This window comes from Corvus brachyrhynchos, unplaced genomic scaffold (genome assembly GCF_000691975.1).
Source record: "Corvus brachyrhynchos isolate BGI_N302 unplaced genomic scaffold, ASM69197v1 scaffold32, whole genome shotgun sequence".
NCBI lineage: Eukaryota > Metazoa > Chordata > Aves > Passeriformes > Corvidae > Corvus > Corvus brachyrhynchos.
The window spans coordinates 3,447,498-3,474,536 of record NW_008237919.1 but is presented as its reverse complement, the minus strand read 5'-3'; the positions used below and the strand labels follow the sequence as shown (position 1 = coordinate 3,474,536).

The 27,039-nt window shown below is 35.1% G+C and overlaps 1 protein-coding gene across 2 annotated transcripts in view; it reads right to left on the bottom strand.

Moving 5' to 3' along the window:
- Positions 1 to 224: 224 nt before the first annotated feature.
- The window catches only part of IMMP2L (inner mitochondrial membrane peptidase subunit 2), a 428,918-nt gene continuing 402,103 nt past the window's right edge, over positions 225 to 27,039 (bottom strand). For both annotated transcript variants that reach the window (XM_008632754.2, XM_017733118.1), the window contains exon 6: positions 225 to 720. In XM_008632754.2, the coding sequence (XP_008630976.2) occupies positions 601 to 720 (120 nt within the window). In that variant the 3' untranslated portion in view covers positions 225 to 600. The remainder of the gene's footprint in view (positions 721 to 27,039) is intronic.

Sequence of the window (27,039 nt, the reverse complement as noted above, 5' to 3'; positions counted from 1 at the left end):
TTTTATCCTGAAAAAGAAAATAGAAATAAGTAATATGTACTCAGTTTAATAATAGAAAAAACTTGCATTAAAAACTTTTCACCTACAGAAGTACTGATTCTTCATTACTAGAAATTATAGGACAATCCAAAGTATATTATGTTTAGGGGTTTTTTTTTCTTTGGTTTTTCACATGCAATCAATGATATTAATAAAGGTTCCATGCAATTACAAAAGAAACAAGGTGAATGTAAAAGATCAACATAGTTTATTGAAGGTTTTAATAGTTTCTTGTCCAGAGAAGCACAGGTACAGACATAAGCCAAGCATGTTACTGCTTCCTGAAAAAAATGAACATTCAGTCCTTCTACAACCAATTATTTCAAACTGAATTAACATACAATCCCCTAACGTTCGAGATTTTTAAAACCCACCAAACAATAGAACAAACAAACAGAAGAAACATGAAGACTTTCTGGTGGCATTGTAACACTAAGATGTCTTATTTAACTGACACCTGATGTCAAAGCACTTGGCAAAGCTCTTACAGGTGATGGTATAACCGCTGCAACTCTTTCTGGTTAAACTTAATGTCAGTGTTGTCCTGTCTGAACGTTCCGATCACTCTTGCTCTCGGTGAAGTGGTTTGCGCTCCGGAGGTAGCATTGGCTGTAACTTCTGCCAGCGTTGTGGAGGCCAGAGAATATGAGTAGCTCGGGCATGTAGAAGTCCAAGAGAAACCTGCAAGCAAAATATTTATTTATATTTATAATATAATATTTACTGCATTATTTATAATGCAAATAAATCAGTAAGTGAAAAATACAAAGCACGTGATGATTTGTTAGAGGAATGGGAGATTACAAAGCAGAAGAGTGAGTAGTCTCTCATGCATGTAATGAGGGGAAAAGAAAATGTCTTTAGTAAAAATTTCTTTTTCTTTTTCTTTTTTATAAAACATCTTCTGGAACTCAAAGCAGCTTGCTGAGATGTACTGTCTGTAACAAAGAACTAGGAATGTTTTTTTTTTTGCGTGATGATTTGTTAGAGGAATGGGAGATTACAAAGCAGAAGAGTGAGTAGTCTCTCATGCATGTAATGAGGGGAAAAGAAAATGTCTTTAGTAAAAATTTCTTTTTCTTTTTCTTTTTTATAAAACATCTTCTGGAACTCAAAGCAGCTTGCTGAGATGTACTGTCTGTAACAAAGAACTAGGAATGGTTTTTTTTTATTTTCAAGAAAAAAAGCTGCTCAAAATAGGTGAGGCATTCTATAATCCACATACAGCTTTTTGGTTATTAGTTATTCTGGGTCCAGAGAACAAATTTCAAGTATATCTTTTGAGTAAGTTAAGCAGAATCTGTGTCTCGGATTTGAGCCATGTGTACTAACCATACCAGGATAGTGGCTTTTCTAAACATGCTGTGTTTACTATTTATCACTCTCCTTCAAAAATCTATTTTGTCTTCAACCAAAAATGAAAATTACTGTGAATTGTAAAGATTTCTCTGAGGATGAAAATGTATTTCTCTAAAAAGCAAAAACTTTTGAAGTGCTAGGACTACTTACACTTAATTAATATGTTTTGAAAACATGTTTTACCATCTTATTATTTATTTTTGTTTACTTCAATAATTTTACTTCACTAATATCTTACTTCAATAAATCCAAATAAAATTCAATTCTGATATTGCTTATAAATGAATCAGAGATGACATTGTTTAGAAAACTTAATCACTTAGAAAATCTTAAGTAAATTATAAACAAGACTCTTTTCATATATGGTATGAAAATGGCTAGACTAAGAGTAAGAATAGCACAGTCACAATTTCAGACTGAGATAAGATAGTCCATACTTAACAGTGAAATTAAGTCATTTTGTACGGAGTTAATCTCGGTTAATTTGAAAAGCCTGCAGGATAAACTTCTGCATCTTAAATTGTTTAGACTTCTAGAGAAAATAGCATGTAATAAGCATCCAGCACCAACAGAGAAGTTATAAACAGGACAAAAATATGGTTAGAAATACTGGAATGTCTGTGTCTGTGAAAAAATTAAATAGTTCAGACTCCAAAATAGACAACAGTGTTATAAGTCTACAGAATTAGTAATGGCATGGATTAAAAAATGTGTAGGCTTATTTGCCTCTTATGTCATTATTTCTCATAAGAACAAGGAAACATCAATGATATTATCCTAAGGAATTTTTTAAGCCAACAAAAAGGAAATGCTTTTCAGTGTGTGCAGGATTACATCATACTTGCATACATTATACAGGATACTGAAGAGACCAGAAAAAAATGGCAAACTGGTTCAAAAAAAATAATGATGGAAGCAAAGTCCAACACAGGTAATTGAACATAAATAAACAGCGTAGTCTTAACACTCCATATTAGGAACCACCAAGGGAAAAAATGTATACTTGTTTTATTCTTTTATTTCAATGATCAGGTATTGGCTGTTGTAAGAGACAGGAATTAAATGGATTTCTGGTTTGAACTTGTACTTTGCTGCTTAAATTCCTATGTAAACTCAGTTCCATTCCATTTCTCATTTAAAAAAAAAAAAAAAAAGTGATTTTAGTAAGCAGGTAATTCAGCATTTTATGCTAATAGACACCAAATAGGCCCCTAGGAATATCTTCAGCTAATTTTCTTGATTTAATTTCATAGGATTAATGTATATTCACCAGTCTCTCTCTACTACATAATCAAATCAGTGAAGCTGAAGTGGTATATATCCAATTCCACATGCCGTAGCTTGATGAAGCAGGTGCTGAATTACTTGAATATAATTTGGTTACTCAATAACCCATGATAGCTAAAAGAATCTGAAGTGGATCACTGAATTGCAATCTAGTATCATATTTCACTTGCTAGATCCCTTGCAGGGACCACTTTTTTCCCAGATCCATTGCATCTTTTCCTGCTACATTTAAGTAAAGGACAGGCTACTAAGTGACAACTCTTTTTCCAGCATTGAGCAACATTGTTTAATGTCTTGACACACTTCTGTGTAGTTTGGTTGATATTTATGGCATTCACAACATCCTTTATCTTAATTAGCCCATATATTACCCAATGTAATATTACTATGTTGGGTCTTTTTCCCTGAGCATACAGCATGATAGCACAAACATTACAGGCTGATGCCAAAATATAAAACCACAGAAAATCCCACAGCTGCATATATAATATGACAGCATTAGTACAGAGAAAAATGTTAAAATACTCTTTTCAAACACAAATAACATCTCATTTTCAAAGCTCTGTGTTTTTCTCAGTACATTGCTTGTTACTGATGTCAGTAGGAGGTCTGCAAACTGACTGAGAATATAATAAATGAATCAAAACATGTTTTAAGCTGAGGCTGGGAATAATTTTGCCCAGAGGATTACTTCTACTGACCATCATCTGCCTTGAAACTAATAAAGAAATCTCCTTCCTATAAACATGATTTACAACATGACTAGAGTTAAAAAGGAAAAACAGATATTGTTGGGTGATGGAAGCCTGTGCTAAATAACAAATTACACTGATGCTATAGGACTTCTTTTATAATAACTTAAAGGTTCACTTTAAAAGCACCTTGATGTTTGACTTCTGCAAACAACCATAATAACTTTTTTCCATTGCCTATTATTATTCTGTACTTACCATAGCAGCCATGAATTTCACTGAGGAAGAACGGAATTGTTCGCAGAGAATAACCTGCCCTTGTTAAGAGATTTACCCTCATCAAGGTTAGATATGAATGAACTCAGAAGGGTGAACTGAAAGGCTACACTGTGTTGTAACAGTGAAATACTGAAATAATCTATTAATTAATCACTTCACTTTTAGACATTATTTTCTCCCTTTACTTAAGAAAATAAGTTTATCCCCTTGAAACACTGTCTTAACTGTAAGAAAAATCAGCACTTTGCAGACATAAATTCTTTGAAGAACGTATTTCCTTTCTGTCACAGAGATGCCAGCAATTAAATAGTTGGGGGTTATTTCTACATTATGACCTACTTGTTATTCTTGCTGTGGCAACAACAGACACTATATTGAATTGAATCCATATTACTGTGCATAAGCTGAACTGTTTAAGCATTTTTTTAATCTTTGAATATTAAGTTGAACAACTAAGAAGTCACTTTGTTAACACAGCAATTTTATCTGCAAAGTAAGTTTTGAATTAATAATACTGTTTTGACACTGTTACTGTGCTAAAAGCGTATTTCCTCAGTGTCTGCTTGTTGTTAGTATGTTAGTTGTATGGAGACAGATTAGTTTTGGCACTGCATTAGTAAAAGATAAGCCTGAGACTGATAGTGCTATCTGCAGTGGTACTTACAACAATCTTGCTCATTTTGTTCTAACAGGCTGGGATAAACCACTTTTATTAGTATGAAGTCTTACAATAATATCACTTCCTCTGGTTCTAAAATACATCACCTCAATGAGAAAAGCAGTATTCAGACTGTACAAGAGTCCTGTATACATGGATACAGTGTCATCCTGTATACATGGATACAGCATACAGTGGAGCACATCAAAGTTTCTATGGAAATAACAGGTATTCAGTTTGGATCTCAAGAAAAGGAAAGTCCAGATAAGGGTGTGATCCTGTGTACTGGTTTTGGCTGGGGTAGAGTTAATTCTCTTCACCATGGCTGGTATTAGACTGTGTTTTGGACTTGTGCTGAACACAGGATTGATAAAATAGAGATGTTTTTGTTTTTGCTGAGCAGGGCTTACACAGACTCAAGGCCTTTTCTGCTTTTCGTACTGCCACCGCTACTGGCAAGGAGACTGGGGGTGCCTGAGATGCTGGAAGTAGACATAGCCAGGACAGGTCACCCCAACTGACCAAAGGTATATTCCAGACCGTATTACATCATGCTCAGTATGTAAAGTTGGGGAAAGTAGGAAGAAGGGAAGGTTTGGATGATGGTTCCCAAGTCACCATTGCATTGATGGGGCCCTGCTCTCCCTGAGATGGCTGAACCTCTGCCTATCCATGGGAAGCAGTGAATTAATTCCTTGTTTTGCTTTGCTTATGTGCATGGCTTTTGCTTTTACCATTAAACTGTTTTTATCTCAACCCATGACCTTTCTGGCTTTTACCCTTCCAAGTCTCTCCCAGATCCTGCTGGCGGGGGAGTGAGTGAGCAGTTGCGTGGAGCTGGGTTGCTGGCTGGCGTGAAACCACGACAACCTAACGAGGGTATGCTCAACTTCCCCACAGAATGTAAAGTCCAGCCAAACAGCTAAATTCAAGTATTGTAGCTCCTAGTCATGAGTTCACTTTGGTTTAAGAACATTCCCCACAGATTTCTCCTTGCTTCTTTTTTCTTTAAGCCTTCTTCATTTTGCTGTACCTTAAACAGCCAAGATTTCAAATTCTGTAACAACTCTGAAACAAGGAAGAATAACACCACTAAATACAACCTGAGAAACTGCAATGAAGAACCAAAAAATCCACTTTAAAACTTTAGAAAAAGTTAGACTTCCTAACTTGTCAGTTTTCTAATTGGAAGTAATAACCATAGAATCATGGAACTAAAACTACTTAGACTGACAAAGACCTCTAAGATCATTGAATCCAATGATTAAGTTGTTCACTAAACCATATCCCCAAGTGTCACATTCACACGCATTTTGAACAATTCCAGACATGTAATAAGACAAAGAGAGAAAATGAAAATGCAAGGATGTTAGTACAGCTGCAATTCAGTACAGCCACTGCCAGTAATGAGCTGCATAGCTTGTATCAGCTCTGCAAGGCCTCAAGATTAATTTCTCAGGATTTGTCTGAACCTACCTCTCCTGCCTGGAGTTTTGATTCAGCTTGTTTAGCTGCAACAAATTTTCTAATGATCAAGTGACTATTGATTAATTTGTTACAGTTTCACTTATACTGCCTATATTTGCTTATGTTTGCATAATCTTGTGGTATAATCAGAGTTTTTACATATACATTCAAAAGTAAATATTCTGTATAGGATGAAATATTTATGTTTTGCAAATAATAATGACGTATACAGGACTGTAGGCATGGGATAATAAAAACAGACTGAAAATGGTCATTAAAAAAAACCAACCAACTGTCAGAAAGGTTTTAAGGCAAGTAAAGGGAAAATAAAGGTGGACAATAACAAGGAATATGCTATCATTAAATACAATATATAATAAACAGGGACACAAAATTATGTTGCAAACCAATAAAGAACAAAGAAAAAAAAGTTAGAAAATGTGCTAAACTACTGGAAATTGCGAAAGAAGAAATTGAAGAATTCAGGGTGCCAGCAACTCATGAAAGCACCCTTTTCATGTCATTTTGAGGATGGGTACTGCCAACCTTGGGAAGTAAAGAGGCAACATAACCACTGAGAAAAAGATAGCTACCTGAAAGTGGTTATGTGACATTTTTTGAACTGTTTTGATGAGACTTATAGTGTACTAATTTGATAATTTGTAGTGCAAAGGGTGCTATATTTCTAACTGAACTAATCCTATTAACAGTCAGTAAAACACTGTAAATAGCTGTGATTTTAATGCAGCTGTGACTCGGTGGCTTCTCATATTAGAATTTTGCTGTTTTGCTCACAACAAAGTTTTGACTGTAACATTAAGTTACTTTTAATTTTCTGAGGCTACATAAACTCTCATTAAGTGGTGCAAAGTAAAGAAAAGCTGCCTTTCTTTTCCTCACTTGATATTTGTTTTCATATTTTTCTGAAACAAAAATGGTGATTTTGATGAAGTGTTAATAAATACATTTCACTATTTCTTCCATTAAAAAAACCTCCAAAACAATCAAAATTAGAAAATTAAATTGACTGTTTCATTATTTCCTCACATTGTATTTTGACTTAGGGGCATTGTGACTGAAATTATAGTTATTTCAATAAAATCATGAAATATACATGAAGCATTTACATCTTTGTAACAGAAGATATAATAATCACATTACAAAGTATAAAATTAGAAATCTAGGAATATCTAGATCAGTCACAGAAGATAATAATAAGAAAAGGTAATAGGAAGAAAATAATAAAGCACAGCAGTAACTCTTAACACTGAGTCAACACAAAAATCCTCTCTGAGGGTGTGCTACAGTAAGTACTTGAGTATGAGTATACTTCTGAAGAAGAAAGATGATCTTGTTTTGTCATATATCAGCCTAGAAAAAATGCAATACTCCTGTCTTCTGGTCTCATTAATAAATGTTTGAATTGTGCAAATACCCGAAAATACCACTGAAAGAAAACAGTAATAGCTACCCAGCAAACTAGAAAGAAATAAACTACAAGAACCACAGATTATAACCTGTGTACTTGATAAATTTCATCAACAGTGAGAAAATTACAATTTAAAAGGCCAGTCTCTGGTTTTGTAGTCACTTTTGCTTTAGTCTTTTATATTCTAGCAATATTGCACAGGCCTCTCAAATGTCATGGCCAATGATAAACATGCAAACACAAAAAACTAACATTTTCTTAAACCAAAAGAAGATGAAGCAATATAGACAATCACAGTGTTTCAAATTATATTTTCTATTCTCTGAAGTAATATATTCTCATTACATTTTTTTCTTCACATGCCGGTTAGCTAAGAAGCTTTACATATGGCCTTTCGCACAGCACTATGGAACATCAGGTATATACAAAATTTCCTTCTCAAATTTTCTGTTTCATAATACAAACTCGTTGGAGGTGGTCAGGAGTAATTCTGGAACTGCAGAAGTCGATTCAGACTATGTTTTGCTGGCTGGATTCTTGCCAGTTCCGAGAGAGGCTCTGAAAGGTGTCAATACACATAAGATGAAAAATTCTCTAATATGTCAAAACCCTGAGTGATTTAGAGATGGCACCATTGGAGAAGGCATAGAGTTTCAATAAATTTTTCCAGATCTAGTACTTCATAGCCCCACTACCTATATTGCATCAGCCAATCAGCTGCAGTTTGACGATACAGATTTTCTTAAAGACTGGGTATGGCAAATTTGCACGGATGTTGAAAACTGCGTAAAGGGACCAGGCTAATGAGAAAGGTGAGGAAAAAGCTCAAGAATATTTCAGCCCTCAAAATCAAAAGAAATCCTTAAGATAGAAATACTTTTGCAACTACGCAGTGTTTCAGCTATAACCCCAACAAAAATATAATACCTGGAACATATATATTTGTGCCAAATTAGATTCCATGTCTTTAAGAAAGGTTGTGGCACTGGGTTTTGATATTAGATGGTAGCTGTAAAATGGTCTCACAGAGAATTGTCCCAGTAAATTCATCTCTCAAAAAAATCCATACTTTAATAGAAAGTAAACATGATTGCTATTACATTTCATCTTTTGTACATGGTTGAACCTTGAAACAAGTAGTATCAAATGCAGTAGTAGGAAAAGGGCTCAATAAAAATAAGATCCTGTGGATTACAGTAAAATCCCAGAGAAACCACTTCCTCTAGTAGAAATATCCAAGATAACGAACAGTGACAGAAGAAACAAATATCCTTCACCTCCTTCTTTTATGAATCCAAGAATAACACAAATATTAGAATCAATAAATTATTTTGTAAATAAACCCATACCCCAGTAGATGTTCTTTAACTTGTATCAGCTCACTAGAGGTTGACATAACAACATGCCAACTAGCTCATGAATACAAAAAGTGATAAATTCCTTTCTAATACATAGCAAAGTGCCAGCATATTCATCGTTCTTTCTTCTTGTAACTGAAGAAATCAGACCTAATGGAGCCACACAGATCTAGTGACAAAGAAAGGAATGCAGCCCATTAATTTTGTTACTTAGTGTTCCATTACAGTTCCATTAGTTTGATAGCTGAAACAGCAGCTCCAGATACAGATAAAACATCCCATATATGTTTTCTTTCACAGAGCTAGTATATAATCAGTAAAGGCCTGCATTAGTTATCAAATTTAGAAGTGTTCATTTAGATAGAAAATATACTTTTAAAATCTGAAAATATATAAATGGCAATTATTTTAAGAGTCTTAGTGAAAGTATACACTTAAAAATTATGCTCATATCACATATATGCACATAAAAAATCATAAAAAATCATGTACAAGAGAGAAATATATTTCAAATGCAATGGTTGATTCCCAGAATTAATAAAATTTGCATGTTAGCACAGAATAGCTGTGTGACATTAGTGTTACAATTGTGATTGCTCCAATCCAACATGGTTTTGCAATTTAAGCTATTCATATTAGAGGTGACCACACTCACTGCATTGTAATGAAAACTCAGGTTATTGATTGAATTGAAAAAATGTACTAAATATCAAAATAATTGGATTGCACACTCATTTTCCTATCATGTCTACATGTTTATGTAAACCTAAAGTTACCAAAGAGGAAAAGGAAGGAAAAGGTCACTCAAAATAGAATATATTTCACATATGAGATTTCTTTACAGTTAAATGTGCAGAAAAAGACCAGCTAACAATGAACCATAATTGAAATTCAAAGAAGTAGCACAGATTTAAAGGAATTACGTATAAAGTGGTGCATCTCTTATTCATCTCTTGAAGGAATCAGCTGTCAATGCCATTGCCTAAATTAAATGCAGTAACAGGCTTAGTACAAGAATTCCACAAACTGCATTCTGTTTCAATGCCTCTTCTTGGAATTGTCATGGATATATTATTGAAAAGACCACTATAGCTAATTAACTTCACCCCTTCACAGTTTTGCTGTGTTTCCTGTTCTCTAAAGACATATTTTTAAAATAGAGGTTAGCATATAACACAGGACTACTGTTCTTTTTTCTTCAGTAAGTATAGCAGTCTTAGCAAATATTTTTTCTTGTTTATGATTAACAGAGCCATTATGCTAAATAGGTCTACAAAAGGATTTATAAACCAATCTATTATTTATTTTAGATTTCTAGTAATAAAAAAATGGTGGAAGAATTTGCTTAGTGCACAGTATGATGTCCTTTGCATGCTTCATATACATAAAAAGCATTTAATAGTTAAAAGCTTTTTAATATTCCACTGGATGATGCACAAAGTTCCTGACTAAATAGGATTGTCACTAAGTCATGTAACTCAACAGAAAAACAAAATGTACTAGCAGCTCTCATGAAAGAAACACACATAAAAAAGCCATAATATACTTGCAATTCAGTTTTTTAAGAATTGATAAATTGAGTGGCAGGAAGAAAAGAATTATTAAAACACAGTTATTATCTTCACCTAGAAAGTATTAGCTAATTCCAAAATCTATGCATATTAATTATTTAGGAATACATAAAAGCCTTCAATGTGAATTCCTGTTCAGCAACATATTGTACCAGTGCCAACAGTCAGAATAATGTCAGGCTTAGTGACACTTTTCAGCTTACAACACTGATATTGATTATGTGCAGCGTCTTTCTTGACTGAACAATTAGGACACTAAACAGAACTGCTGTACATCACAAATGAAGTTGATTTCCAATTTGGTGCCATTGCATGTCATTAATTTAGGTTCAGCCTGAAGCTTTGGCAAACACAGGGGTACAGTGCAAGGCATTCAAGCGCAGGAGCAACCAAGTGGCCCCAAGAGTTCACACACTACCCAGGGACTCAACTCCTCCTCTCACTACGCTTCTCCTCTGCAGACACAGCTCATCCCCACAGGCTGGTCCTCAAGCAGAGGCAACCATGCCCTCTGCTCTGTTGCCCCTCCTCTGCAATCCTCTGTGCTTCCAGGAGAACCAAACTTCTGCATGCAGGCACTGCTTTGGCCATGGAGATTTACCATAACACTCTGTGCAATATGGGGGAGAGAGCCCTGGTGTGTTCCTGCTCTGCTTCCACTGCATGCTCACAGATAAAGCAAGCCCTAATGATGAGTGGCTACTATTCAAAGCTGAGCAAACAACCTATGATGACAGGTGAAATTCCACCAAATTTCTGTGGAAATCCACAACTGTGCCAGGGATCACATGTGTGCAAGCTGGGAGAGATGACATTTCAGACTCCTTCAGGAGGATTAAAAAGAACGGAAAGAGTCCTACCGGAGAAGGAAGCAGTAGGCTTTAATTTCTAGATACACTCAAATTCTTCTTCAAGACAAGTGATGTGAAAACCCCCCACATGCTAGTTGCAGCTAATTTCTATTCTTTGTATCTCTTCTAAAAGCTCTAAAAAGTACCTGATCTCATGGGTCAAAAATCAGGGCTATTTATGAACTTAGAGAAGTACCAAAACTAAAGAATGTAATGGAGAACATCTCATCCCACTGATGCCTTTTCTGCCTGTAGGAGTAGCTCCAGCCTGAACAGCTCCATCAGTGAGCGCTGTGATGGGACTGCACTGGGACTATTTGGGAAAGTTCATTACCTTAAATTTTCCTTGGCAGACGTCTTACAGTAATTATCAAATGCTGAGGTAAGAAAGAAAAAAAGAAAGGCCAGCAGTAGCCAGAAAAGTTAATTTAAGGGAATCAGTGAGAAATTACCTCTTAATTAAAACAAAATGGTGCAAAACCTTATGATATTACAATTGTTACTGGGCAAAGCAAGCCTTTTCTAAAGCTAAATTGCTCATAGATTTTCAACAACAATAGCTTGTATGTACAGCAAACATATCTGCCAGCCGGCTCAGAGCTTCTGTGGTTTTTATCACGTTTTAGATTTAGTCTGATACAAATGAAATTGTTTCAATACTCTTCATAAAATAATTTTTATTTTCTCTTACCTTAAAAAGACAACTGTTCAATAGACTATTCTACTTAACTAAATATTTCAAAATGCCCTACTGTGAGGCTTGCCTATATTTTCTTTTAAAATGGTGACAGAAACAGTTTGACTTAGAGAAAACATGCTGCTGGCAATATGAGCTATGAAAAGCAATGGGGAGTAAATATTCAATGAGCAGTTAGGATATCAAAATGTCATTAAGTAGCTGCATGAGACGTTATTAAAATTATAAAAGACCTTTTAATAGAGCACTTTGTGTGAGGATGGCTAGAGCTCATCTAAATTGATAAATTTCATCAAGATAATTCTGTATACGTAATCTCCCCAAGTTGATTTACTGGAAAAAAACCTACAGAAATGCTTCAAATATATACAAATATTTTTATCTTCCGTATAGCTATAATAATAGCTATGAATTTAAGACTACTAAATACTGTTTCTCTTTATCTGATTTATTCTGTATTTTTGTTAAAACTGTGGAGACGAAGATTAAATTTACTAAACCCAGCATTTACTTTATTTGGAAAAAAAAAATCTCAAAAACGTTAATATTTTTCTTATTCAATCTTACTATTATTTAGCATTGTGTTTATATAATACTGTGACATTTGTCAAAATAGAAGTCTTCTTTGTATAATTCAAATCATACAGCTATCCTTCCACTTCATAACAGAATTTATGATTAAATAATTGACACTATATACTTATGAATATATTTTCTCCTATAACTAAACCTCTTCAATTTTTTTTTTCTTTAGTTCACTCCTGATTAGCTTAGGGTAATGGTATAAGAGGTCTTTCAGAGAAAAAAGTTTCACAAAATATATCAGAAATATAACAAGACACACATCCTTATCAAGATATAACCTTTATCAAATGCTGTTGCAGTTCTTCCACACAATCCTGTGTCTACAAGGATTGCACATCTTACATGTGAGATGACTGTTTAATTTTCCACAGAAAACTCCCTCAGTGAGGGAACAACATTGCTCATGGAGAAGCCAGTTTTGTAGAGCAGTGACACGACAGATCAAGTCCCCAGGCCTGGCTTCTGTACCAGCAGACCCAGCAGACTGATCCAGAGGAGGGGTAGGGGACCAGAAGTCAGCTCCCTTTAGTTAGGAGGACATCAGAAAAACAAAGAAGAATGGGAGAAGCCCACATATGAGTTCCCTGACCATTATATTAGAGGTTCAGTTAACTGGCCTAAAGAGAGGTACTGCCTTCTGCCACTTGAAATGTACCAGGAAACCTCTACTGGCCATTGTGCCTCCTCATTCAGAAGGGCAGAGGCTTCTTCAAAGTCCTGTGCTATACCTTCACAAGGCACATAAAATTTGTCTAAGATTCACTAGGACATAGGAAAAACAGCTTTGTGGACAGCTAGAGTTCTCCCACAGCTCTCTTCAAGACCTTCGGTATTCTTCTTGGCACACATTCACCAATTACTTTTTACTGTTTTACCCTTGATCTCTAGCCTTCTTTGATGTCTCCTTGCAGAACAAGACAGGACAATAAACCAAATAACCGAGTCACAGGCTGCTCTTTTCAAAATAAAAAAAAAGGTACCTTCGTCTTTAGCCAAATGCACTAACAGATGTGGCTGGAGGCCAGGTGCCCACCAAAGTCACTCTATCACTCCCTTCCTTAGCTGGGCAGAGGAAAGAACATGGTTCAGAGGCTCATGGTTCAGAATAAGGACAAGGAGATACCACTCACCAGTTACCATCATGAGCAAAACAGACTTGACGAAATTAATTTAATTTATTTCCAATCAAGTCAGGGAAAGGTATTGAGAAATAAAAAAAAAAACCTAAAAGGATCTTTCCCCCACCCCTCCCTTCTTCCCCGGTTCAACTTCACTCCCAAATTCTCTCTCTCCTCCCCCTGCGGCAGTGCAGGAGGACCAGGAATGGGGGCTGTGGTCAGTTCATCACACATTGTCTCTGCTGCTCCTTCCTCCTCAAGGCGAAAACTTCTCACACGCTTACCCTGCTCCAGGAGGGTGTCTCTCCCATGGAAGACAATCCTCCACGAACTTCTCCAATGTGAGACAGGTCCATTTTGGAGCTGACTGGCATTGGCTCTGCTGGACATAGGGGAAGCTTCTAGCACACACAGCTTGTCACAGAAGCCACACCTGTAGTGTCCTGTCCCTGCCCCTCAGTCACGTCAAAACCTGGCCACACAAACCCAATAGATCAGGTTTAATCCACAACTTTACCATCAAGATTTATATTTATCTCATGGAGAAATTAAAACTTGCTCCTAAGCCCTACATGATAAGCAAGAAAGTAGGGAAGACTAATGAATTCAGTTCCCTGCATATGTAATAAAATATTCTCTCATAGTCATAATCAAGCCATAGTTCAGCAAAGCATGTGCTGAACTTTAAATATTCAAATAATACACTTGAGCACATTATTAAAATTAAGTAAAATAAAATAAAATGAATAAATTTCCAGGGAGCTGATGATCTAGGTTTATTAACTCTTTAAATGACTCAATTTTTCAGATTATATGTAGCTATTAAGCTTTTTTAGCAAGATATAACCACACAGGACTGCCAAGTCATCAGTACAGGAAAAGGATTAGCACATTTAGGATTTGAAAGATATAAATGTTAAAACTTAACACCACTAACACTAATTTTTTACATGGAGCTCTTTCACTTCCAGGAGAAAAATCAATGTGATTAAAATTCCTTTTAAGTGCTTACCTTTATAACAAAACGACACACAAAAAATGCTACAAATCCACTGCTTATTTTGTATCTCAGTGTTTTGGGGGACAAAAGTCACATTTTTGTCAGCATCAGACAGTGTAGCCATCACCATTTCTACAGTGCCTGAAGATCCAAGTACTGTCTCTCAAATTAGCTGAGGAGACAGCAGCAGTGAAATTGCAGACAGCACAATCTGATACATTTTCATCAGTCTGCTGTGGAGAAAATATATTCCTGTATGTTTACCAAGCTGTTTTTTCTGCTTCAGGATCTTAGCTTTCAATGCAGATAAAAAAATGCTCCATATTTTAATGAGATCATTATTAATAGTTCATCTTCTCACTTGTTCAAGTACTAAATTTCCATCAGCTGTAGGCAAAGGCAATGTAGAGATGGCTACTGCAACTGCTTTGCAATGGATTCTGGCAACCTCCCCACAGCATCTTTGTTCTCCCATGACTGCACAGCTTAAGCAACCCAGTCTGAGCTTGGTAAGGATTCTACATTCTTGTTTCCAAAGCATTTTGTGTATTTTCTTGTTCAATGAATCTAATGCATGTTTTTCTGGAACAGGCAAACCACCCAACCTACAAAAAGAACAAAAAGAAAGGCTCCCATGTTTGCTTTACTCCAACTTTCTCACAGTGACCTAGGTTTTCATGGTGTCTGGAGCCACACAAAGGCAGAAGCGAATCAGAATCTGCCTTGACCTCAGAAATCTGGTGGTAGGCACCATTAGCCCATTTGAAGAGAGAATCAGTCTTAAACTGGAGTCAGCCACACTGTGTGCTTGTAGACTTGAGGATGTGATTCTAAGCATGAGTGAAATACATTGGTCAAAATGATGATTCTGTAAATGCAGAAAGTAAGAAAATGAAAATTAGTAGCTAATGATAAGGTAAAATGCAGTTCTTATCAAATGTGGACAAATGCAGGGCCAGATTCTCAAGAGAGCTGGACTTAAAAAAAAAAAAAAGGAATTTGTAAATAGCATCTAGAGCCTTTTAATAGGAGTTTAGAGATGCTTGAACAACTCACATCCTGAAATTAGAACACTTCCTCCCCAAACATCAGAAATTATATAAAATCAGTGAGCATTAGCTACAACTGGAAAACATTCCCAGTTAATACTAACACATTAAATAAGAAACCAAAAGCTTAAAACTTATACCGAGCAAGATTAACCTTAAGCATCCATGGCAACAGCAGAGTCCAGTGCAGCACCTGCTGTGTTCTGCAGCAAGGCAGCCCTCTCTTCAATCTCAAAATACTACCTTATAGCATCTTTCTTCATAGTCTCTGCAAGAACTCAGCTGAAATTAATTCCCAGATAGTCCAAAGCCCTTTAGTACACATTTATGTGAGGTATTTTTTATGTACAGTTTGTATCTGGGTAGAATCCTGATACTTTCTTCCCTCATAAGTCCAGCTACAACTCTTGAGTGCCCCCTCCTACAGTGTCATTCTGGCGGGTTTGTTATCTTTCCCATGTGTGTGCCAGCTGGCCTTAATTATTTATCCACAAGGCTTCCTAGTTGCTGTCTGGTAGCAGTCCCCGGGCATGAGAAACCAACAACCTTCATCCACTGCTGCAGAGAGCAGAACCCTGCTGCAGTTCCCAGATTCTCTGCTGCCTAGCTCCATTATACATGGGAAGGGAATCCACCATAAATCCCCAAATGCTGTTTTATGAGGAGGGCTGGAGAGCAAGGCATAATCACAAGCACAATATGGATGACAAGGAATACAGAAACAATTTCCAAGACAAATTAATTTCCAAGTTCAGCAAAAAGGTAAATTCTCCAACAAAAAAGCTAAATCCCATGGTATCTGGACAAATACCTAATTCTCTGACCACAGAACATCACCTTAGATCAGGCCTTAACTGAGATTAATGGGGCATGTCCTATCTCTTGTTAGTTTTTTAAAGCTCATCTAGAATGAGAGAAGCCATCTCACCTGTCTGATTGCAACAAAAGCAAATTGTTATGGTCATCTTTTAAACCATAAAGAGTAAGGCTTTTTAAAGAGAACTTGAGATTCTCCTCTAAAGAGAGGTAAAATGAACATGAAATTTGAACAACACATTTTGTATTCTATACCAGCTATTCAGAAAACATAACAGAAAATAGAAAATAATAAAAGCAGTTTATTCTCAGAGACAATATTTCAGCTGGCCTCAGTTTTTGGCTTTAGTGATTAAAAAAAGTTTCAATGGTTTTTTGGCTTTCAAATGCTGAGGTTATAAGACATTCAAGTTTGGTTAAGTAAAACCCATTCCCTGCAACTCTTTGTTTATTTAAAGTTTTTGCTAGCATGTACTGTGGCATTGCTATCAACACTTTTTAAACACTAATATTCATTTCTGAAAATGCTAAACCAAGCCCTCAAGCTAATGAAAATGCTAGACAGGTTGTTCTTCAAAATATACATACACAAAAATTGAGACATTCTTTTTAAAATCAACAACTTTCTCAAAGGTGTGACAATAAAAAAGTTCAGTCTCTACTTACCATTCTTCAGTACTTTATACACACTCATTTACATAATGAAAAAACACAAACGTTATTTTTCTTGAGCATCATAGACATGAAGCTACTAAGAAAGAGATGTCAGAATCTTTATTAATTCAAATTGCATCTTACTTTAACCACATTTATTGCTCTTACATAAACAAGGTTGAGCCAATTTGATTATTATCATTTTAGATTTCTTACTTAGAACTATGTCAAAATTAATCCTTATTTAATGAAGTTTTTGAAAAGGGGTTAAAATAGCAAAATTCTGAAACATGCTTATTAGAACTATTTGCAAGTAACTAAAAATGATAGCTTTTAAATAGCTTATGATTGTATCCTAATGCCATGTCAGAAATAATGCTCAGATGACAGCCTGTCACATAAATTTATGCTTGATATATGAGCCCTGTGGGTCACTAAATAGTGACAATCTTATTATTCTCTTGAAAATAAAAAGTTAAAATTTCTGTTTTCACAATTATTTTTTACTTCCTTTTCCCTCCTACTTCATGACACCTAGTTCATTGACATTATCTTGCTGAACACTAGGAAATCACTAATTATTTAGTCTGTGTCCTCCAACTTTTCCACTATCAAATGCCACTGTTACAATGTAAGAGAGCCTAAAATTCAACAGAAAAGGTAACCAACTGCTCATGAAGATGTAATTTTTCTCTGTTTGACACAGACACTAACATGATGAGCTAGGGCATTTATATGTAAAATCCTTTTTGGATTTGGAGTGTGTCACATTCTATCACTCAGGAGTCAACATTTTGCTCATGACATTGCACCCATAGGGAAAGTTTGGGTGTGAGTTTTTGTTTTGTTTTGCTATTTTAAGAGTATGGCAAGGATTACAGTAAAGGTTCTGAAAACTTCTCAGCCTTCAAAGTGTGGTATAAAAACTGTCTTTAAAAAAGATATGCATAAACATGAAGTGCCCTTTATTTTTCATAAATAAGACACTTGAAGTGCAGAGTGTTTGAAAATGTGCTGGCTAACAAAAACATCAAAGTAATTTTTGTTAACACTTGTTTGCTATTCTACAGAAAGTCAGTTAGATGACAATAAAATAAATTAAAAGTCAAATTAAAAATAATAGTATCTTTATTAAACAAACCAGGGTCAGTGGTAGAAGTTAAACATGGAATTGTTTTTGTAATTTCTTGATTATGATAATAATGTTTAAGGCTTTTTAAGAGACTAGTTCTTACCCTTGGTGTTTCCTAAAGAAAACAAAGCTACCCATGGCTAATTATACATATATGTGTGTGTGTGTGTCTGTGTGTATGTGTGTATATATATATATATATATTTATTTCCATTTTAAAAATGATACACGTTGCATATAAAAAGCCACAGTCAACTGTGAGTTTCTTAATGTCTTATTTTCAGGTGTAATTTGAACATTGACTGGAGTCTGGAACCTGTCCCCAAACTGATTAGTAACTTACTTGAAAGCTTGTTGCTGTAATTTGAGAGGATTATTCCTGTAAACCAGGGCTATTGCTCATGTCTAAGGACACCTGAGTCTGACCCTAAGATTTATTTAATTTCCTCTGCAAAATGAGAGATTAAAAAAGCAAGAAAGAAAGCAACAACAGATTTATAGAATGTAAAACGTGTATGTCAAACTTCACCTCTTGAATCTTACAGGTTTCAAATATTAATTTATAGAACAGTGTGAGCAACAAGGCTCAAAAGTACAATTATTCTGATATAAGTAGATGACAGTCTAGTATTGCACTATGTTTTGCTTTTGATGAGGACTATTATTTCCAACAGGCATAATATGTAACAATGCCATAGCTTATCATGACTTATCTGAAAAACATGAAAGCTTGCAACAAATACATAGATTTATGAATTTCACTATTACACAGGCACTGTTTTTCATGGTACTTACTGAAGTTCTTATGTAAAAATGCTCCTATTCATAGGGGGGGGGAAAGGAGAAAAATGTTTAGAGAAATTCTAGGTTTTCCAAGGGAAAAAAAACCAAAACAAACCTCAAATATTTTGTTTTCTATTACAGAATTGTGAATGCTACTAAAAAAAATTCTTTTCAACATTAAAAAGTGTTACTGACCTGAGGGACTTGTTTAGAGAACTTGTTTATCTAACAGAACAAAGCCTTATGGAAACAAGGAGGAACACTTGTTCCCTCCAAAATTTCTGAATCTTTTGTCTGTTTATGTAAGATAAGATATGAACAGCAAGCAGCCAATTGCCTCGCAGTCATTAGACTCAGACAGCTATTAGAATATAGTGCAGACTACTGTAAAATTTACAAGACTGACACAGAGCTTATTAGATTTAAGGGATATAATTGCATTTGATTCAATAGACATTGGACTTAACCTCATTGGTATGTTTCAATGTCTATTGAAGCAGATGGACAAATACCCAGAAAAGGAATCATATGCAGGCCCTTATTCAGAGCTCTTTGGGTGAATGAAGTAATAGACTCAAAGATTTTTAGCACTATCATCCTTGGCTTATACTGTTGCTTTTTTTCCTAATTCAAGGATACTTGTCTTTACATAGGAAAAGTTCCCTAGCCATCACCAGAGAACAATTTCACCTAATTTCTTTGTACTTGGAATACACGTTGCAATCTTGCCTTCTTTAGAGAGACTTCCTACACAAACATCTCTCTGGCCCAAAAAGAGGTTATTGCATGCAGGAGGGATAATAAATGAAATACCTTAGAGGTTTTGATAGGCCTAAATTAACATAATACATGTCCTGGAATGAGACATCAGAAAAAGATTGATTTAACCTGGCAGTTAATGCTTTGTGCTGAAGTGCTCTGATGTCCAAAACAGAAAGAGAGAAGCATGAGAGAGCAGTGGTTACTGTTAAGGTATTAACCTTATTTGGAGAAGTTTAAAATGCACTTTAAATTTAGTAAATTAAGGTTATAAAATTGAGTTTGAGAAGACATTTAGGTCTAAGACCTGAGGTTAAATGGAGACTGATTGAATCGTTTGTTTACTAGACCTTCTCTCAACATTCTCCTGAAATCCCATGAGAAATTCAGCAAACTTGGATTCTCTCACCTAAATCAATAGCCAAAAATGAAAATCATGCTAAGCTCTGTAGACAACCAGTGGAAAGAGAGGACCTTTACAATGTGAGGTAGACCAGTAGTAAGTTGTATTAGTTTTCCCCGTTTCTCTCCCTTGACTTTAGAGGGAAGCTAGGCAACTGTGCTATTAATTTGGGTGTCTCTGTTCAGAGCTTATGATTAGATTAAAAGAATCTGGGCTTCTATATTGACTTAAAAATCATGTAATGTTCTCCATTAAAATCTATCTGTTCAAAAGATATCCTCGAAATGAATGCAAGACATCATCTGACATTAAATTAGCTTTCTAAATTACTTGGTACTAAATTTAGAGAGGACAGCAGCAAAGCTCCCTTCACTGGCCCAGAATACGCCAACTGATATTGCATTTCCCAGTTTAATGAATAATTTTTTGGGGGGGTTTTTCTTCCTCAGAATATTCTCAGAAGTCCTTCTTTTTATACTGCTAAAGGAGGGCAGTAATAACTGCAGGTCAATTACTGAGCATAGGTTGCAGGGTTTGAAATCTTAGTGACCTTGAGTGGAATCAGGTTCCAAATGCAATCTGTTAAATACCATTATATTACATGACAACAGGGTGAGTCAGGAAATAAGAGAATAGTAAAGCCAAAGTCTCTTGGGGCAGTCTGATAAAATGTAGCAAAACCTGTCTAAATAACACATTGGTTATATCTAGTTTTGTAGCTTTAAAATGGTGTGCTCAAAAAGCTACTAAGCTCAGAGGAAGAAGTCACCTCACATCAGCCATCACAAAGACATTGTTGTATACTGCTTCTGTTCTAACCATGGCAACACACTGCCACCAAAAAATAAAATTAAAAAAAAAAAATAAAAATCAGTGATGCAAAAGTAGATTAAAAATATTCATTTCAGAATTAAAGCATAATGCATTAAACCCAAAGATTTCTTGGCTAGCATTTAATCACACAATTTCTCTTTTTAAAAACTCTCAATTTAACCTCAGTTCCCAGGTTTTCTTTTTTAGATTCCACTTCCACTGCAGTAGATATGCCATGTTTTCTCTATGGGACCACATCTGAAATGAGTCAGTCACTCTATACTACTTGCAGTCAAAAGAACTTCATCTAAAAGTACTTTAAGATTGAATCTTTTGTGTGAAGCCTGAGCAATCTGCAGCCAGTGAAGAATAAAAATATATTGAGGACTCACTGCCAGAGATGCAATCGTGAGATGCAGAAATAATTGCTGGAAAATATCAGAAACTGGTGTGCTAGTGAAAGTTTGAATTTTGTCTGCTTTTAGAAGATTCGGTGTATCCAGCCTACATACTTATTTTACTGTTCAGAATGCATGGACAGTAAAGAAAGTATCATATACAAAATTCATCAAGAACTGTTCCAACATAAAAATAGCTGAGTTTTAATGAAAAAGATGATAATGAGCTATTTTTATTTCATTTTTACATATAATATAAAGTCACTGTCGGGTTCCTAGTTTTACCCCCAATAATTAACATTCAATGCTTATAGTCATTTATGGTTATAAATATTATATAGCTTTCTATTAAGGTAATAGGGATTATAAGTTTAATTTTTCACAATATTTGTCAGGTTTAAATAAACTTGAGGTTTATATTTTTCGTCTGAAATAGAGAAAAAAACAACAACAAAGAAAAGAAGTTATGCTGGAGCTTTGTTTCTGCAGGTAGTTAATGAATATTTTCTCTGAAAAGCAGTATTTCTGAGATAATTTTCTTGCATTTTATACTGTTCTATGAATTACAGAAAAATTCACACTGGCTGCCTGTGTTATTTTGCAAGAGTCACTACTCTTTTTAGAAGCAGACTGAAGTAAGGAAAATGGAATCATCCAAGAAGTCACTTGGTACCATCATAGATTTGTCCAAGGTAAAAATGAAAGTGAACTTGAAAATTATTTTGAGAGGTAAGGCATGTTAAAAAGAATGAGATCATTGTTTCTATGAAAATAACAACAATGATCAAGCAGCTCAACAATTGAGACTTTTACAGCTAATTGGAACAAATGTTATTCCTGGGATATTGTAGCCTTTTCAACTGAAGATCAAGGAATGGCATGTGTTTACTATTTTTCTACTAAGTCAATAACATACTTTAAAATTCACCCCTCTTCCCAAAAATAAAATTTAAAAAACAATCCATCTAAGATGTCACCAACCTTTATATCTACAGAAATTGTAGCATTTTTTAAAAAGTGTGAGAACTAAGACATTAAAGCCTGTAGACAGTCTGGCACTGCTGATCCACTGTTCAGAGGATCCAGTGCAGGTCCTCAGAGTTTCTCAGCTGGGGAAACTGCAACTTTTTGCATAGATTAGACTTAGATTAAACTGCACAGCAAGGCAGCACTCACTGCTCATGCATCAGGGAGTTCTCTGTTTAACAGTACTATTCATCTCTTCAAGGAGACACTAATTTTAGGATAATTTGGAAATGCTGTTCCATCTGCGAATTAAATTGCACTTCATATCTCACAAACACCAAGAACTAAGTAGAAGTCACCTTCACTTTTTTTTAAATTTAACATTAATTTTGCTGCAAGAGGCATGTAATCCACAGCTTTCTTGTTGTGCCTGGCCATTTAAATTTTTGATCCTTTTTAATACACTGTAATAATCAGTCTATAAAGTCCAATTACTCAGGGTAAAAATGACTGGCATCTCTAGACTCAACAAACCCCAGCTGAACAAATTGTACAACTGCGAACTCTATAATTTTTTATGTAAATCCATATCACCCATTTTCATATTGTACCAGCTTGTATCTTCATTGGGAACACAGCTTTGCTCTCATAGGGAGGAAAATTTAACAATAAATTCCAGAGCTCATGAATGCATCAATCATTGCATGCATGTTGAAACAAAAGTGGAATTTACCTGCTGTTAAAGGAAAAATGTGGTTAAACACCTTTATGTATCACTTCTACAAGAGCAACCCCGGAAAATTTTGTGTGACTGGATTAAACAAACCTTCAGTTTCATGGAAATTCTGAATGTCCCTGGAGACTCTAGTTAAAATCATCATTTCTAGTAAACAAGGACAAGGCATTAGTGATATCATTCCTCAAGATATAAACTAAAACTTGGATTAGAAACAACTACAATTGGATTCTCCATTTATCTAATATTTTGCTTTTATCTGAGTCACTGCACTATGTACCTTTCCAAACCAATTTTAAGTTTTATAAATAAGGCACTGTTTCAGTAGATTTGTTAAATTCAAATTCAACACCTTTATGATAAGATGATAAGGACGTTCTATGTGTAAAAAGATGTTCCACTAGAAAGGTATATTTACAAATACCTAGAATATTGCATCTCTCATGGCTATACCTAGAGGCAGGAAAAAGTAGCTTTTACACTGGGTAAGTCATAAAGTATTATGAAATGCACTATATTAAGAACTATAGCAAATATTAATATTTTCTTTTTATATTTTAAACTATTATGCAAAGTTAAAAGTTCCTTTTTTCCTAAACTTCAAGACAGAATCCTTTCTCTGCTTAAAGCAAAGCTCTTTTAAATAGTAATGCAATATTGAAATCCTAATTCTGGTGTTGCTAGTTTGTACACAACTGGTGCCCATCTGACTGCTGATATGAAGCCAGTTGCAATATGCCTAATAAGAACTGATCAAAACCTTCTACAGTTTCCTGAATTATTTTTATAGAAATCACAGGAGCAAAAAAAGTATTTTGGATAAACTTACAGAATAATATATTTACATGTTTTTTACACTAATAACCTGTTAAAAAAAAAAAAAAATATCCCACAAAGCCATGCAGCAGGCTCCCAGCATAAAAAGGTCATGGACCTGGCTAGAGTGAGTTCAGAGAGCCACTAAATTGATCACAGGGTTGTAGCACCTGTCCTATGAAAGGGAGGCTGAGAGAGTTGTGATTGTTCATACTGGAGAAGAGAAGGCTCCGAGGAGACCTCAGAGCAGTCTCCCAGCACCTAAAGAAGAAAGTTGGTGAGGGACTGTTTACAAGGGTATGTAGTGATAGAACAAAGAATAATGGCCTTAAACGAAAAGAAGGTTGATTTAAGTTAGATATCTTGAATTAATTCTTTAGTGTGAGGCTGCTGAAACAATGGAAGAGGGTGCCAAGAGACGTTTTGGTTGCCAAGATCCCTGGAGGTGTTCAAGGCCGGGCTGGATGGCCAGAAACCAGGTCTAGTGGAAGGTGTCTCTGCCCATGGCAGGGGGTTGGAACTGGATGATCTTTAAGGACTCTTCCAACCCAGGCCATTCCATGGTTCTACAATTCTATGATAAATCAGTATCAGATAATACAAGTAAGCAAGACAATGAGAAATTTATATTATTCCCATTTAGTGACCTCTAATATGTGTGTTGAAATGTCTATGCTCTAATAAAATAGAAAGAAGATATTTTTCTCTGCATGAAACACTGAAAATTACAGAGTAGATCAACCAAAAAATGAGCATGAACAAAGGAGAATACCGTAACATATGAAAGAAGATAATTTCTCAAGTAACAGTATGCAATCTTGTACACTTGACAACTCAAATTATTTTGAACAATGAGTATTTTATGGCTGTGAATGGTCAAGCACAATTCCTCCTTCATTTATTTGTTTTATTCCCCATAGCACACAGCAAATAAATAATATTACTTCTAAAGAGACATTTTCTGCTGTTATCCTTTGTGCCTTGAGGAAAAGGATCTTAATATCTTTGAGCTTATGAGAAAACCCACTTACATTCATACATTCCTCCCTTTTCTCATTCTTCATAATAAATTCCACAAATTTTTATTACGTCACATTTGCTCTAAAGAAAAGCAGTATTAAAAGGTTTAACGTGACACAGATTTAGGTTTTTAAGATTCTTTAAAGTTGGGACATCTGTACAGCATGTCAATAATTATTTCTCCTAGTTGGAGAGATACTTTCTTGTCCTGTTCAATTTGGAAATAAGTCCTGTATATCCTAGAAAGCAGGATGCATTCAAAATACTAAAAAAATCGTGAAAGTTATTTAAAATGTAAATAAGTGGCAACTTGTATGTGATTAAAATTATTCAAGGTTAATCATCAGAATCCAAATGTAGAGCCATTTCCACAATGACATACTGCATATTAATTAACAAGGTTGAATACTTGGAATTTCATATTAGCAGCATCATGAGAAAGCGTAAGCTGTGCAACCTGGAACAACGATCTAATTCCAATCAAAGCATTCAGTAAAATAGTTTCATAATTTGAAAAAAATACATGCAAGAAAGAATATGTGTGTTGTAGCTAAATCCAGGCACTAACTACTTAGTCTTCACTCTCTTTACTCTTAATGGTGGCAGAGGTTAAGACCCTGCTGAAACACGTTCTACAGAATTCATTTATCTTTCTGGTTTTGTATTGACCACAGATGCATCCTAAGGAGATCATCCTAATGTTTGCTTTTGGGAATACACATCAATGCCATTTTTAGCCAATTTCCCAAGCAGGTGACTACAGCCAGAGGTTCAGGTGTTCCTATACATTGCTATGCAAATGTAGAAAAGACAAAAATACATATTGTTGAAAGATCAAAAACTACTTAAGATATTCCTAAACAATGGCTGGGATTACAAGGAACTAGATAACCAGTAGTAAGTAAATCAAACCTGTTTGTAGTTAAAAGTGTGGGTTGGAATTCATAAACTTAGAAACAATCTTGGGACGCAGCAATTTTAGCTGCTGCCTCTTCCTACACTTCTTACAACTGTTGCAATTCATTGATGATTTTACCATCTGTCTCAAAAGCTAAAATACTTGGTTTAAATATATAAAAACCAGACAGACAACTCCATTATTACATGCAAAGGCATCTCTAGATCTGTAAACACAAGCTTAAACTTCCCACCACTTTTACAGGTCTACCTGTGTTAACAGTTGTGAGACTAGAACAGACTTGTCACCAGAATGGCCTAATCTAGGCTTTGTCATGGCAGTGCAAATTAATACAAAATACCTCCTGGATTGTATTAAGGTTGTATCAAATGAAGTGCCTTACTTGTTGATACATGTCATTGAGACCTTTCAAAGACAAGCTGGGAGGTCTATTAAATTAAATGAACCCTTGTCATTATATTCCTATTCCTGTATGTTGCAGACAAGATTTGGACAATGCAGTATCTCTGTTACCTAAACCATGCTTTAAGTCAGGTAAGTATAATCAGAAAAGAAATCAAAGGAACATGCTGAGCTGCAAGACCCCTAAGTGTTTCATTTCTCTTACAACTCTTTTTGTACAAATTTTCAGTGTAGCATTGGGCATTAAAGCTTACATAAATTTTATACATCCTAGTACCTGATGATGGGCAGTAGTGGCATAGTGTGCAAAAACAAAAGATGAATAATGCTTTGTGGAAAATATCTATACCTTTGTTAAGTGATCTTGTTCTGGCAGCACAGAAATGTGCTTAATTCCTATGTGAAAACTTGACAAAAATACATTAAACTCAATTTTATAATAAAATGTTTCTGAAATAAGATTATTTGCCATATTTCAGCCCAGAAACATTTAATAACATCCAAATTCCACCTTTTGACAAACAGACATTCTGAGTAAGTCTGGCACGCTTTTAATTGCAGAAGCACATGCATGCCTCTAAAATAAAAGTGTTCAGTATTCAAACTTTGCAGGGATCACTTCATTTAGGATCCTGAGAGTGATATCAAATCTGAAATTACAGTCATGATTTTCAGGCATATTTCCCTCTATAGCACGTACATTCTTCACACTTTAAGAAAATGAAGACACAGTTACAGCTGCTGCCTACTGATCTGTGTGCACTGATAAGCACATCAACATATTCAGCTTATCACAACCGTTTGCAAGAGCATGTTTGTCAAGCAAAACTATCTCAGAGCATGAGGCAACTGATGTCTCAGTTGGATTACTTCACTAACTCCTCTATAAGAGCATAGAAGGGTTATTTTAACTGAGACTATGCAAAGAAAACCAAAAAATTCTTACAGACTGTTAAGAAACTCAGAAACCTCATCACTTTCAA